We start from the raw sequence: 12,515 nt of genomic DNA, 5'->3' as shown, positions 1-12,515 counted from the left end.
CGCACGACGCTGCCTTCAGCCAGACGGCGCCTGAGTGTGCCCACGGGGCGGTGGAGCCGCAGCCCGGCCCAGACTCTCCTGCTGCTGTGTTCTGCAGAGCAGCAAAGTCCCCACGGGACCCTCCACCAGGTTCTGGGCACCCACCAACCCCAAAATCCAGGCTCTGAGCAAATGCCCGGGACATTCGGGCTGCAGTAGTTCAAGTCACAAAAAAAAAAAAAAAAAAAAGCCCCCAGGAAGAGAAGGGGAGAAGCAAGGCCGCCGCGGCCTCGCCAGGTGTGCTCCCAATTCCTGAGATGTCCCTGAGCACTCCCGAGCCTGGCCACCAGTGGTCTCTGCCCAGCCCAGCAGGAGAAGAAGGGCCATCTGCACCCAGATTACAAGACCTCTGGCCTGGCCCGCCCTGGGGCCCACAGCCCCACGGACTCTCGGGCACAGGGACACTTTGTGCAAGCACTTCCGGAACCTTCCAAGAGCAGCGGCTTCCCAGACCCGAGAGGAGGGCGTCCAGCTGGGTGGGAGGGCGAGCCGGTCATTTCCCAAGCAAGATGGGGAGTGAGCCTGCCGGGGTCCCCCGGCTGGTCCCTCGGCCAGGTGCACAGGGAGGAACAGGCAGAGGGGAGGGGGCCAGCACCGGGCCCCAGCTGCAGGAGGCGGAGGTGACAGTGAAGTGATTTCCTCTATTCCAGGCCTCAGCCCCAGGCAGGGCGGGTCCCCACGGCCAGGTGGCTGGTCTGGGCTGCTCTGGTGCAAGGGCGCGTGGCTGGGGACCCGAGCTCGGCCGGGCGTGCGCAGCTGATGCGGGCGCTGGAGCGGGGCAGTCAGGAGTTCCGGGGCGTGGGGAGGTCGATGACGATGGGCGGGTTCACAGGCTGGTAGTTCACAGTGCACACGGAGGCGTTCACGTAGGTGGTTGTCCCATCCGCCATGACACCGTACCCTGGAGGGAGAGCACAGCCCGTCAGGCCCGTCCCCAGGGCATCCGCTGTGTGCAGGAGCCTGAGGGAGCGGCCACCGCGAGACCCTGGAGCGCAGGCTCCTCATCTGTGAGAGGAAGGCGCTGCCCAGCCGGAGCCTGCCGCGGGGAAGGGACAGCGCCACCATCCAGGCATAGCGCAGGGCCAGTGGGCGCGCACACGTGGCCCCCAGCACCAGGCCACCGTCGCACGGTCCCATCCCTGCCAGCACCACCACGTCCTCACCACGTCGTCATCGCCTTCACCACTGTCACCATCAACACCACCTCTGCGTCACCCTCACCACTGCGTCACCACCATGGCCACCCTCACCTTCCCGGTGTCAGGACACCGCCACCATCTGGGCAATCTCTTCTCCCCCTCTGCCTGGAGAGCCCCCTCATCTGCAGCTCAGATGACCACCGGGCCACAGGGACGCCTGCCCTCCTCTGTCAGGCTGCCTGTTCCTGGACCCCCTTTGGCCCGCGCGTCGTGCAGGGTGTGCTTTGGGTCCCAGGCAACCCGCGGTCTGGCGGCCCTGCAGTCTGGTCACCCCACTGCACACGAGCCCCCCATTCCCGGGGTTCGGGACTCTGCCTCGGGCGGCTGGTCACCTAAGCGCGCCTTAAGGCCAGGTGTGGTGGGACCCCTCCTCCTGAGAACTCCTCACAGACCCTCGGGGTCAGCCTGAGGCCCGTTTGCTCTGAGCTGGAAAATGACCGGAAGTGTCCTGGTCCAGCAGGTCCCCTGCTGGGAAATGCCTCTGGGGGAAGCCACATCAACCCCACCACACAGCAGCCACTGTGTTTCCTGCAGGGGGACGGGAGCCTTGCCCAGGCAGGACAGGTGTCCGAAGGAGCCGAGGAGGGGGCTGAACTCAGGAGGACGCTGGAGGGCTGGGGACAGCGGACGAGTGGACGAGTCAGGCACGGGTGGCCAGGACTGGAGGTGAAGTCACCCTCCCACTCCCCACAGTGTGAAGTGGACGTCCCCACAACCCCAGGAACGTGGCTCCAGCGTCCCAGGACAGGGGCCAGAATGCCATGTCCCTGGCGGTGTTAGGAATCCGGGGCGTCCACGCCCCAGAGCCCCTCAGGCAGGCAGACTGTCCTCCAGTCCACATTCATCAAGCACCAACTATGCGCCAGGCCCTGGGGATGGAGTGACAAGACAGGGCCACCACCTTCAGGACGTCACAGCCCAGATGTCCCCGCCTCGGGAAAGCCCCGGCCTTCTCCCAAAGGCTTCCCAGACTAGTCTTGGGGCTCAGAGGACGGCACCCCGGGTCCTGCGAGAGCTCGCCCTCAGCCCCCCTATAAACACCACAGGGGTAGCCAGTGGCAGCCAAGGTGTGGACAAGCGTTGACCCGGGCACAGTGGCCACTGGCTCCTGCCCTTCAGGCTGAGGAAGTCAGGGAAGGTGGGCGCCCGGGCTGAAGGGAGGGAGCAGCCCCTCTGCAGGGCCAGTGAGGTCCTGCCCCTCCCCGCCCACTGACCTTCATGGATGTGGCCAAAGACGTGCAGCCGCGGCTGGACGCGCCTCTGCACGGTGTTGAGCAGCTCCACGCAGCCCACCCGCTGCATCTTCTTGGGGACCCAGTCCAGGAAGCCTGCGCAGGGAGACACTGGGCCGTGAGGCTCTGGGAGACGCGGGCCTGGACTCCAGCCTGGGGGCCGCTCTGCCTCCTTCAGCAGGCCCCACCCACCCGCTTCAGCCCAGGGATAGGGACCGCCACACGCTGCCCCGCAAGGCCACGGCCAGCCTCCCAGCAGTAGCCTCCTCGCGGGCACCTGGGCGAGGTGCTCAGCAAAGGCCAGTATCCCAGCCCCTCCCTGCTCAAGTGGCCTCAGGGAGCGTCTGCCCAGTGCAGAGAGCAGCAGGCTGGGCCCGAGGCGCCGTGGCCAGGGGGGGGCTCCGCAGCGCCAGGGAGGGAGGCTCCCACTGCAGAAACTTCCCGAGCAAAACACCACAGAACCGTGACCATGAATGCTCAGCCACCACAGCAGCTCACGTGGCCGCGCCCGTGTCTGCTGGCTGCCAGCCTCGCGGAGCCGCCCAGATGGCGGCTGCTTATTATCCTCACACAGCTACACAAACGAAGAATAATTGATTACTCCAAGCGGCAATCGGGTTCCTCTCGCCCCTCTGTTTGGGTGGGCAAATAGCCCCTTCTGCAACTGCCAGCCAGGGACGGGGCGCTTCCTCCTGGAGTCAGGCGCTGACTTAGAGATGAAGCAGGCAGAGACCCAGGAGGAGGATGGGAAGGCGGGGAAGAGTCAGGAAATGGGCAGAAAGTAGACCCTGGGGTGACCACCAGGCTCTGCAGCCTACTGGCTGTGTGGTCTTGGACAAGCAAATTAACCTCTCTGTGCCTCTATTTCATCCAATGATTTTAAGTGCTGTGCTGGGCTGCGGGGCCCATCTCACCCGCCCGTGTGTGCCAGGAGGGGTCTCCAGCTCCTCGCCCCCTAGCATTTACAGCCGGGACGGGACGGGGTGGGGTATTTCCCCTGAGAGGCCTGGTACACAGCTTCTGGCATGTGGTGGGGGTGGGTCGCCCAGAGGGCAGGAGGGAGAAAGGAGGGGGGCAGGAAGGGGGAGAGGGGCGGAAGGGACGGAGGGAGGGTCCAAGGCCCTTGACAGAGAGCCTCCCGTGACAGAGGACGCTGGACGTGGAAAGAACTGGCCCTGGGGTCGGGAGGCCCTGGGGTCGGAGGCCCTGGGGACGGGAACCTGGTCACAAGCCCTCAAGCTCCTACACCCCCAGAGCCCTGGGCCGCTGCCTCCTCAGGAGACGGGGTCACTGTCTATGGGAGGGTGGCGCCCAGGTGCTGGCGGGCAGTGGCAGCAGGTGTGGGTGGGCACTCAGGCTCTGCTGGCCGCACCCTGTGGGTGGCCTTCCACCCAGGACGTCCTCCCCGCCACTCCACCTCCCTCCCCCAGCTCTGGCTTCCTCCTCAGGAGCCTCTACCCGCAGCCCAGGAGCCCCGCCTGCCCTGGCAGCCCTGCGTGACGCAGCACCACCCAGCACAGAGGCCGCCCAGGGCATGGGCGTGATGGCAGGTTCACGGAGGCCACTGTGGGAGCAGGAGGCTGGTCTGAACCAGCGTGTTGGGAGTTTGAACTCCATTCTAAGGACTGAGGAGTCGCAGAAGGTCATGGAGGGATGGCACAGCGTAGCCAATGAACCGAAGGGCTCTCTCCCCTGACAGGAGGGGAGTACCCGAGAGGGCCAAGGGTCAGGCCCGGGGCCAGTGAGGCATGGTGGGCACGGAGAGGGAGGGAGGGGAGGGCCAGGGTGGTGGAGGGTCAGAAGGAGCTGGGGGTTAGTGGAAGGGGCGACACAGATGGTTAGGATGTGGGGTCCCAAACGGGAAGCCGGGAGCCCAGGAAGTGGTTAGCAGGTGAGAGGCAGCCTCAGCCTGGACAAGGTGGTGGCAAGGGTGGACAGGAGAGTCATTGGGAGGTGGAATCCACAGCCCTGGGGACACGGGACGGTGGCAGTGAGGGAGCAGGGTCCCGGTTTCTGACGGGGCAGGGTCCTGGATGGGGCGGGCCACGCAGGTCCTGGTAATTCTGTTCTGAGGACTTGGGTCTGGAGGGCCAGGGCTGAGCGCCCATTTGTCCAGCATGAAACAGGCAGATGGGGGCTCAGGCTCCCGTGTGTGGCAAGGTCCAGGCTTGGCACACGGCAGGCTCAGGAGGTAAGGGGACCCTGGGGTTATGCCCCAGCAAATGAGACTCAGAAGAGCCCATCCAGGACTTCTCTGGACAGGCCAGGTGACTTCGGTTCACGGCCCCAGGACCCCGCCCCAAAGCCCCACCCAACCCCAGCGGGTCACCTGGAGCTGGCCAGCCAGTGTGGGGCCTGCAGATCTTACCCAGTGGCGGTCCATGCGTGATCAGGATGTCAACACCTTCAGGAATGAGGTTCCATTTCTCCAGCAGGGCTTGGCCTCGTGGGAGGTTAAAGCCCCAGCCGTAAAACCAGGGCTGCCTGGAGGAGAAGAGTGGGCAGTTCAGAGAGGGTGGTCCCAGGGAAGGGGGCAGGCCACAGGGCAAGAGAGGCGATGCACAGCGCCCCCCGCCCACGGCCACAGGGCTGCAGCTCATTGCCAGCTCCAGAGTGGGGCCAGATGGACCCAGCTGTTCACGTCCCCCTGACCTGTCCCCCAGCCCAGACCTAGACCCGTCAATGTAAGTCATCTCAGTTGGCTCAGTGGTGAGCAGTGGCTCAGACTCTTGGAGGGAGTCCCAGACATTTCCTTCAATGATGAGAAAAGCAGATACTGACATCCCTCTGTGTTAACCAATGGCCTTCTAGACTCAGGCACTGTCAGCAGATATCAAGCCACTATTTCATCCTAACCACCATCACCACCACCACCACCATCACCACCACCACCACCACCATCACCAACCATCACCACCACCACCATCACCATCACCAACCATCACCACCACCACCATCACCATCACCAACCATCACCACCACCACCATCACCACCATCATCACCAACCATCACCACCACCACCATTACCACCACCACCACCACCATCACCACCATCACCAACCATCACCACTACCACCATCACCACCATCACCACCACCACCACCATCACCATCCCCATCGCTACCACCACCACCATCACCATCCCCATCGCTACCACCACCACCATCACCACCACCACCACCACCACCACCACCACCATCACCAACCATCACCAACCATCACCACCACCACCATCACCAACCATCACCACCACCACCACCACCACCACCACCACCATCATCACCAACCATCACCACCACCACCATTACCACCACCACCACCACCATCACCACCATCACCAACCATCACCACTACCACCATCACCACCATCACCACCACCACCACCATCACCATCCCCATCGCTACCACCACCACCATCACCACCACCACCACCACCACCACCACCACCATCACCAACCATCACCAACCATCACCATCACCACCATTACCACCATCACCACCACCACCATCACCACCACCATCACCAACCATCACCACCACCACCATTACCACCATCATCACCACCACCACCACCATCCCCATCACCACCATCACCACCATCACCAACCACCACCATCACCACCACCACCACCACCACCACCATCACCACCAACACCAACCATTACCACCACCATCCCCATCACCACCATCATCATCACCACCACCACCACCATCACCACCATCATCACCACCACCACCATCATCACCATCACCACCATCATCACCACCACCACCATCATCACCATCACCACCATCACCACCACCACCACCATCATCACCACCACCACCATCCCCATCACCACCATCACCACCACCACCACCACCACCATCATCACTACCATCATCACCATCATCACCATCATTACCACCATTGTAACCATCACCACCATCACCACCACCACCATCACTACCACCACTGCCAATACCATCTCCAACACCAACAGCAACAGTAACCACCATCACCACCACACCACACTGCTGTGGTATAAGGTCTGTGTCATACGCTGAGTCCCCAGGTGATGGCATCAGGAGGTGAGGCTTGGCAGGTGATCAGGGCATGAGAGAGGAACTACATGATGGGCTTAGTGCCCTACAGAAGAGACAGGTGAGGACGTGAGCAGCCATCATCTGGGCCAGGGAGGGCCCTCGGCAGACATGGAATCTGCCGGCACCTTGGTCTTGGACTTTCAGACTCTAGAATGGTGAGAAGCCAGTACCTGCCGTTCATGAGCCAGCTGTCCATGGAGTCTTGTTACAGAGCAAGAAGAGACCGAGACCGCCATCTCCCCCATCACCGCCACCCCTGTTGGGGCTGACTTACGTCCCCTCATGGTGCTACGAGGACCGTGAACAGGACCTTATTTGTCTGCGTATACAATCAAGTTAAAATGAGGCCCTACTGGACTAGAATGGGCTCTGAGTCCAGTGACCGGTGTCCTGAAAAGAGGGCCATGTGGAAACAGACACGCAGAGGAGCGCCAGCAACAGTGGAGGAGAGAGACTGTAGTGGACTCAGGCAGGAAGGCCAAGGTGGCCGCGGCCACAGGAGGCTGGGAGGCCTGGGGAGGTGGTCCCTCGGAGCCTCCAGGAGGAACGGCCCCCGCTGCTGCCGCTCGGACCTCTGGCTCCAGACAGGTGGTGGCCACCCTGCACGCCAGCACAGTCCCCCGCCCCCTGGCCCCAGGACCGCCAGCCGGCAGCAGGTGGGCCAGGTGGGTCAGTGAAGGCTTGCTCAGCTCACCAGCTCTGCCAGGGAGGTCACCTGCCCCAGGAACTCAGGGACCCAGGGCTCACGTGCTCCCATGTCACCATGAGGAGCCTGAGGCCTAGGGGTGCCGTGCCACGGGGTCAGGGCCTGGGGTGCAGAGCCACAGCAGGTCCCTCCCTGCCACTCACCCACCAGGCAGGAGTCAGGGTGGGTCCAGCCTTGCCTTCAAGGCCCTTATGTGCCCAGAGCTGCCACCTAAATGCCCCCCATGGCTCAGGCGTCATCCTGTGGGGTGGCTGACACCCCAGTCTCTTACGCCAACAGCTCTATCCTATTGGCGGCCACAGGGTACACTGCTGGGAACCCTGGGGAACTTGGTCCTCCCTCAGCAGGCTCCAGCTGGAGGACAGGCTCAGGGGGTGGGGGGCACCCAGAGGGTCAGCCCCAGGCCTGGTGCTCTCTTCCCAGCATTTGGGCCTGCAGGGCCATCTCCTGGGCCCGAGGCTCCGGAGGAAGGTGGCTGACCAGTTGTTACTCAGGCCCAGCGGGGAGGTCAGTGAATGTTGAATAAAGGGTGGAGAGAGGACCGGACCAAGCAGCCCCCTGTTACAGGCTGTTGTAGGGACTGCCACCAGCTCTTCAGAGCTGAAACCGGCCCCCACCTTCCACAGCCCCAAGGACCCTCCAGGGAGGACACTCAGTAAAACAGATAGAACACACCGGCCACCAACCTCCCAGACACTGCCCCCCAGGCTCTTGGCCTCTGGGAGGAGCTGTGACTCCCGCCTCGTCCCCCGCCAGGCATGACAGGCTGCAGGGAGCCCTGGGCACAGGTGAGGCCAGAAAGAGCCTGGCTCCCCGTCCCACTCCAGGCCTGTGAGAGGGGAGATGGTGCCCAGGACCACGAGGCTGTCTGTGCCCCGGCCCTGGGTCCCCATCCACAGGCAGAGCCCACCAGCTGAGGGGAGGGGCAGCTGGGGCTGGGGAATGACCACTGGGGTCAGCACCAGGGGGAGGAGCTTCTCAGACACGCCCACCTAGGCCTGCCCTGTCCACCTCAGAAAGCTCCTCAGCTTCTCAGACTCTCCCCAGAGAAGACCACAACACACACACACACACGCACACACACGCACGCACACACACGCACGCACACACGCACATGCACACACACACGCGCACACACGCAAACACGCACGCACACACGCGCGCGCACACACACGCACACACACGCGCACGCACGCACACGCGCACACACGCACACGCACGCACACACGCATGCACGCACGCACACACACGCACACACACACATGCACATGATTTTATGCACAACTTTAAGTCAGAGAGGCCTGGGTGACGATGGTCCACCTCTTATCCCTGTGTGATTTGGGGCAAGGGGGAGGAGAATTGGGTTGAACCACATCTGTACAATCACCTTCTGAATACCCAGGAGCTCTAGACCTCAATTCCCTCATCTATAAATGAGGATTAAGTCATTTAATCCTTGAAACATGTTAAAATAATGTCTGGGTCACAGTCAGCACTCATCACACTGCAGCTGCCTCACCATCTCATCCCCCCACCATCCCATCATCCTTGCCGTCACCACCACCACCACCATCATGACCATCACCACCATCACCACCATCATCACCACCACCATCATCACCACCATCATGACCATCACCACCATCACCACCATCACCACCATCATCACCACCACCATCACCACCATCACCATGGTCACCACCACAATCATCACCATCACCATCATCACCATCACCACCATCATCACCACCACCATCACCGCGGTCACCACCATCATCACCATCACCATCATCACCATCACCACCACCATTACTATCACCACCATCACCACCATCTCCATCACCACCATCACCACCATCATCATCATCATCATCACCACCATCTCCATCACCACCATCACCATCATCATCACCACCACTACCACTATGACCACCGTCACCACCACAGTCATAACCATCACCACTATCACTATCACCATCATCACCACCATCATGACCATCACCACCATCACCACCATCATCACCACCACCATCACCACCATCACCATGGTCACCACCACAATCATCACCATCACCATCATCACCATCACCACCACTACCACTATGACCACCGTCACCACCACAGTCATAACCATCACCACTATCACTATCACCACCAACACCACCACAATCATCACCATCACCATCATCACCAGTATCCTACCACCCATTATCATCACCTCCACCATACCATCATCATTACCATCATCACCACCATCATCATCACCATTACCATCACCAAGGTCATCACCACCATAACCACCATCATCACCATCACGACCTTCACCACCACTACCACCATGAGCACCATCACCACACATCATCACCACCTCCACTATCCCTTCATCATTGCCATCACCACCATCATCATTGCCATCACCATCATCATCACGACCATCACCACCACCGCCATCACCATCACCACCACCACCGCCATCACCATCACCACCACATCCATCACCATTGTTGACATGGACTCCTCCTAGACTCACCCATGAAACATAAATGACAAAGTTCCGGCCTAGGCAATGTGTTTTAAACTGCATTTTGATGGGTGGCAACAGCATTTAAAAAAAAAAAAAAGAAACAGGAAAAGCAAAGGAATGAGTAGAGAGAGCAGGAAAGGGATATTTTAAACATATTTCTACTTAGTAGACGCATTTCTGCGCCTGAGTCACGGTGTGGCCCTTCCTCCTGCGGTCCTGGTCTGCAGTCCTGGCCAGCACAGCCCTGTCCCTGGCTCCAGGCGGCTTCAGCTCTGACCGCCAGGCTGGGTTTCCGAAGGCTCCTGCGAGCTCCGAGCCCGGGGTTAAGCGAGGGCCCTGGGGCAGCGGACGGTGCTGCTGCGGGTAGCTGTGCAGCCCGGATGCCGGGCCTCAGGAGCCCCAGCCAACGGGAGAAGGAGCAGTGGATTTCTGGCACTGACTTTCAAACACAGGCTCCATTTTTCAAAAATCTAATCAAATATTTACAAGGCAGGACGAGGCCTCCTCAGTGTGGAGAGAAGCAGCTGTTAGTTCTCCGGAGCCACCACAGGGGGTGAGTTTTCGATAGAGACTCAGAAACACGTCAGAGACCCCCTGGACCCCAACAGCTGCCCCTGGGGAGCCTCTGCCTGTCCGGCTTTCCCTCGCCCAGCACAAAGGGACCTCCTCTGGGTGGCCCGTCCTGCCCGGTCCTTGGAAACACCTGACCTGGAATTCTGGGACGCTGAACTCCGCTCACCCGAGGGTGCCCCGAGATGGCACAGCAGCCCAGGACAGGTGGGCGGGAACCAGGTCTTGACGGGGCCAAAGGTCCTGTCTTTCCCACTTTCCCCGCCTCCTTTCCCGTCCCATCTCAGCCCCAGGCAAGCTGACTGTCCCCCAGGACCTGGTCGGGGTCCGTGGACACTAATACCATAGTGTTAGGTCCTTGGCCCCTCTGACCCTAAAGCTGGAGCCGGACACCCTGGTTCTGCCCAGCGCTGGCCTCCTGACCCCTCCCAGCCAGTTTCCTCCCATGTCGTGGGACAAGGAGGCGTGGTCTGCAGACCTTGTCCCCAGGGGCAGGAGGTCCCTCTTGCTCACTGCTGGACCCACTGCCTGGCACAGGAAGGAGGGCCTTACTGTGGCCCCGTGAACACACACCTGAGCACCCGGAGCTCGCCTGCCAAAGAGGTGACATTGCAACTTTCATTAGAATTTGGGGACCAGAGAGGCAGGTCGTCGGGGGCATTTCCAAGGACATTTCTGAGCTGGCCTCAGGCAGGGGCCTTTCTTGAGGGCAGGCAGGACTCGCGGGACCTGAGCAACTCTCTGGGGCAACCTTATCCACTGAGGCCTGGACAGCCCTCGGGCCTGGACAACAAGGAACTGCCCAGTGTCCACGGACTCGGGCTCTGCCAGGCCAGGTCCCGCCCAGCGTGCGTCGGCCATGGAGGCCCCTCCTCAGCCCTCGAGGCTCTGGAAGGAGGCACTGGGACCCGCGGCCTCACCTCCTGCAGGGTGCCTGATGTCTCAGACCAGGACAGGGCAGAGGGGACAAGAAGGGCTTGTCACCTGAGCGGCGGGATGCAGCCGCCCTCACCGCCCACGTTCCCGGGCTCTGAGACCCATGGACGCATGAGCCGTGGAGCTGGAGCGTCCCTAGGAGCCGTGCCACAACCTGGTGCCTGGGCCCCGCCCCACTGCCCTCGGGCCAGGAGCCAGGGGTCTGCCCCATCTGCCCCGTCCAGGGCACCTCTGGGCCCCCAGGAGGGCGGTGAATCCGAATTCCGGCTGAGCAAGGGGAGGCGGCTTCCTGTCCTGAATTTCTGTCTTTCGGTTCTAAAGTAACCATTGGAATAATTTCTTACAGAATGATAGTTGCCATGGCAACCAGAGCAAATTTCCCTTTTCTGAAACAGATGTCTCATTTAGTTGAAAATTAGAATGTGAACAAACCCATGGGAAAAATTAATTCAAACTTTAACAGAGCGCTGAATACAATGTAATCTCCCGGAGGTTAACCCCTTAACAGCTTCTTTGTGCGCCCATGGTCACCCCCGGATCTAGCCTAATTAAGCCCGCTTAGCCAATATAAATGACCTCGCGCCACCATTAAAGGCTCCCCCAAGCACGCAGCCCGGCCCCCGTGCAGGGGAGGGGGCAGTGCTTGGCCGCAGCAGAGCAGAGCAGGGCTCCTGCCCAGGTTTCCCGCCTCCCAGGCCGGGTGCACAGCCCAGGGCAGGGGTGGGCCCAGGGGTCAGTGAGCAGGGCACAGCCTGGCCTAGGCCACTAGGGTCCAGGCCTGGGATGACCCTAGGTGGGGCTAAGCCCAGCGGTACGTCCAGGCCAGCATGCAACGCCTGAGAGGAGAGGGAGGGGCCATGCTGGAGGGCCACCGAGGGCCACCCACACAGGCCCTGTTCTCACAGCCTGCTCAGGGAGGTGGCTGCCATCTCCGCCCCTACTTCACAGAAGCCCGGGTGTGGAGGGGCGTCCAAGTGGGGCACGGGTGATTCCACACTCTTTGCTGCTGCCCAGAAGCAGACCTCGCCCTCCTCCCCAAAACCCCTTCACCAGCCACCGCTGCAAGTAGCTGCTCAGCTAACCCTCAGGACAAAACTGTTGGGAGAGAAGGAAACCGTAGCACAGAGAAGTCAAACAGTGTGTCTGAGGATGCACAGGACATAAGAGGGGCTGGGACCAGGGTTCCAGGCTCTGCACCCTGTGCTCAGGATGGCTGAGGTGA

At 61.2% G+C, this 12,515-nt stretch overlaps 1 protein-coding gene across 1 annotated transcript in view; it reads right to left on the bottom strand.

Moving 5' to 3' along the window:
- Nucleotides 1-821: 821 nt before the first annotated feature.
- Nucleotides 822-12,515, bottom strand: part of Mpped1 (metallophosphoesterase domain containing 1) — a 56,403-nt gene continuing 44,709 nt past the window's right edge. The window contains exons 4-6 of the mRNA XM_076853364.2: nt 4,839-4,954; nt 2,453-2,566; nt 822-940 (exon numbers count right to left, since the gene is read on the bottom strand). Of these exons, the coding sequence (XP_076709479.1) occupies nt 822-940; nt 2,453-2,566; nt 4,839-4,954 (349 nt within the window). The remainder of the gene's footprint in view (nt 941-2,452; nt 2,567-4,838; nt 4,955-12,515) is intronic.

This window comes from Callospermophilus lateralis, chromosome 4 (assembly GCF_048772815.1).
Source record: "Callospermophilus lateralis isolate mCalLat2 chromosome 4, mCalLat2.hap1, whole genome shotgun sequence".
Taxonomy (NCBI): domain Eukaryota; kingdom Metazoa; phylum Chordata; class Mammalia; order Rodentia; family Sciuridae; genus Callospermophilus; species Callospermophilus lateralis.
The sequence above is the reverse complement of the archived record's forward strand: the minus strand, read 5'-3'. Positions and strand labels throughout refer to the sequence as shown.